Source organism: Orycteropus afer, unplaced genomic scaffold, assembly GCF_000298275.1.
Source record: "Orycteropus afer afer isolate SDZICR_OR568_19922 unplaced genomic scaffold, OryAfe1.0 scaffold00020, whole genome shotgun sequence".
Classification (NCBI taxonomy): Eukaryota; Metazoa; Chordata; class Mammalia; order Tubulidentata; family Orycteropodidae; genus Orycteropus; species Orycteropus afer.
This window is the reverse complement of record NW_006921607.1, coordinates 4,600,109-4,601,695: the sequence shown is the minus strand read 5'-3', so window position 1 is coordinate 4,601,695 and position 1,587 is coordinate 4,600,109. Positions and strand designations below refer to the sequence as shown.

At 36.4% G+C, this 1,587-nt stretch overlaps 1 protein-coding gene across 1 annotated transcript in view; it reads left to right on the top strand.

The window, feature by feature from the left end:
* RAD21L1 (RAD21 cohesin complex component like 1) overlaps positions 1 to 1,587 on the top strand; it is a 35,833-nt gene that overhangs the window by 12,379 nt on the left and 21,867 nt on the right. The window contains exon 5 of the mRNA XM_042783613.1: positions 1,267 to 1,437. Coding sequence (XP_042639547.1) covers positions 1,267 to 1,437 — 171 coding nt within the window. The remainder of the gene's footprint in view (positions 1 to 1,266; positions 1,438 to 1,587) is intronic.

The following is a 1,587-nucleotide window of genomic DNA, read 5'->3' as shown; positions in this document are numbered from 1 at the left end:
ACTATCTATCTGACCAAGGCTGATTTTCCTTTTGGGGTTATCAAGTTGTACCTGGGTGATGCAGACAAATTCTCGATACTTTAAAAAAAAAAAAAATCACTTCATCTTTTCAATTGAACAAGTCTTGGGACCAATACAATAAAGTTGCCCTTTTAAACTCTTCCTCTCTGGAAGATGTAGGTCTATAGAAGAATTTTCAGTATGAGTGATACCTCGTGTTTTTCTTCATCGTCTAACACTAACATGGATTGTTAGAAGGAGGGAAGAGATGAGCAATCTGTTACTTCTGGGATGTCAGACTCCTCCTGATCCTAGAAATTCAAATCTCAAGGAGGGAAAGAACATGTAAGAGCTGACAGCCAATCTGGAAGAAGATTCATTTGAAGCAGGGAGTTCATTTTATCTGCTGCTATCAGTGTATTAGGAATTCATTCTCCTAAGTCTCCTTTTTGTAAAACATTCACTGTTCCAAAAGCACTGTCTCTTGCTTCCTAAACCCTTGTAGCCTGGAACTGTCAGTATATTATAGTAAAGTATAGAATACAGGCTTTGGAGTCAGATAGAACTGGGTTCAGATCCTGGCTCTGTCATTTATTAGGGTTGTGACTGAATGTAAGTTATGTAACCTTTTGTGGATATGTTTTCTCATATGTACAATGAGGATTATAATAATGTCTTCTTTTATGTAATATAATGCACATAATAAGCATTAAGTTAATGTTAAGTGACTGGGTTTGTCTTTTACCACCATATCTCCATCCCCTAGAATATTACCTAATATACAGTTACTCGATAAATATTTGTTAAATCAATGCTACAAGCCCACATTTTTGTCTTTACTTCCTTTTCCATTCCTAAGAAGTAGGTATGTTGCTTATTTTTCAACCTCCCATTATGGATAAACAACACAAGAGACATGGAATAACACCTGGTCATTCAGAACTTGACCTACATAAAGTAGAAGTAATAGTTCCACCTGACATAGTATTTCTGTCTTCTGGGAAATTATTAAACTATATCAGAACTATAGAACCTGATACTTCAGCAGTGTTTTTTCTATTGTATTGGAAAGAGCACTAGACTAGAAATCCAGTCTGTACTGATCAACTGACTGACTTTGAATAATTTGAATAAATTTCTCAGCTGTCATTTTCATCATATCTAAAATGAGTGGGATTAAACTAGATGATATCACGATACACTTCTAACCCTAAAATTCTGTGTTTCTTATGGCTAACTCTGTATTAACAATATGTATTTATTTAGGGGAGGAATCTGAAGTTCTCAGAAGACATAGCTTCTTTGATGACAACATATTGCTGAATTCCAGTGGTCTTTTAGTTGAACCTAGTTCTGGAAGCCTCACTGGAGAAAAATCTCTGTTCTATGATAGTGGAGATGGATTTGGAGACGAAGGGGCTGCAGGGGAAATGATTGGTATGTTGTATAGCCATATAGAAATTGTATATTTATTTCAATCAAATTAGTACAATTTATTGGAGTCTGTCCCTGAGTGGTACAAAGGGTCAGTGTGCTCAGCTGCTAACCAATGGGTTGGTGGTTCAAGCCCACCCAGAGGGACCTCAG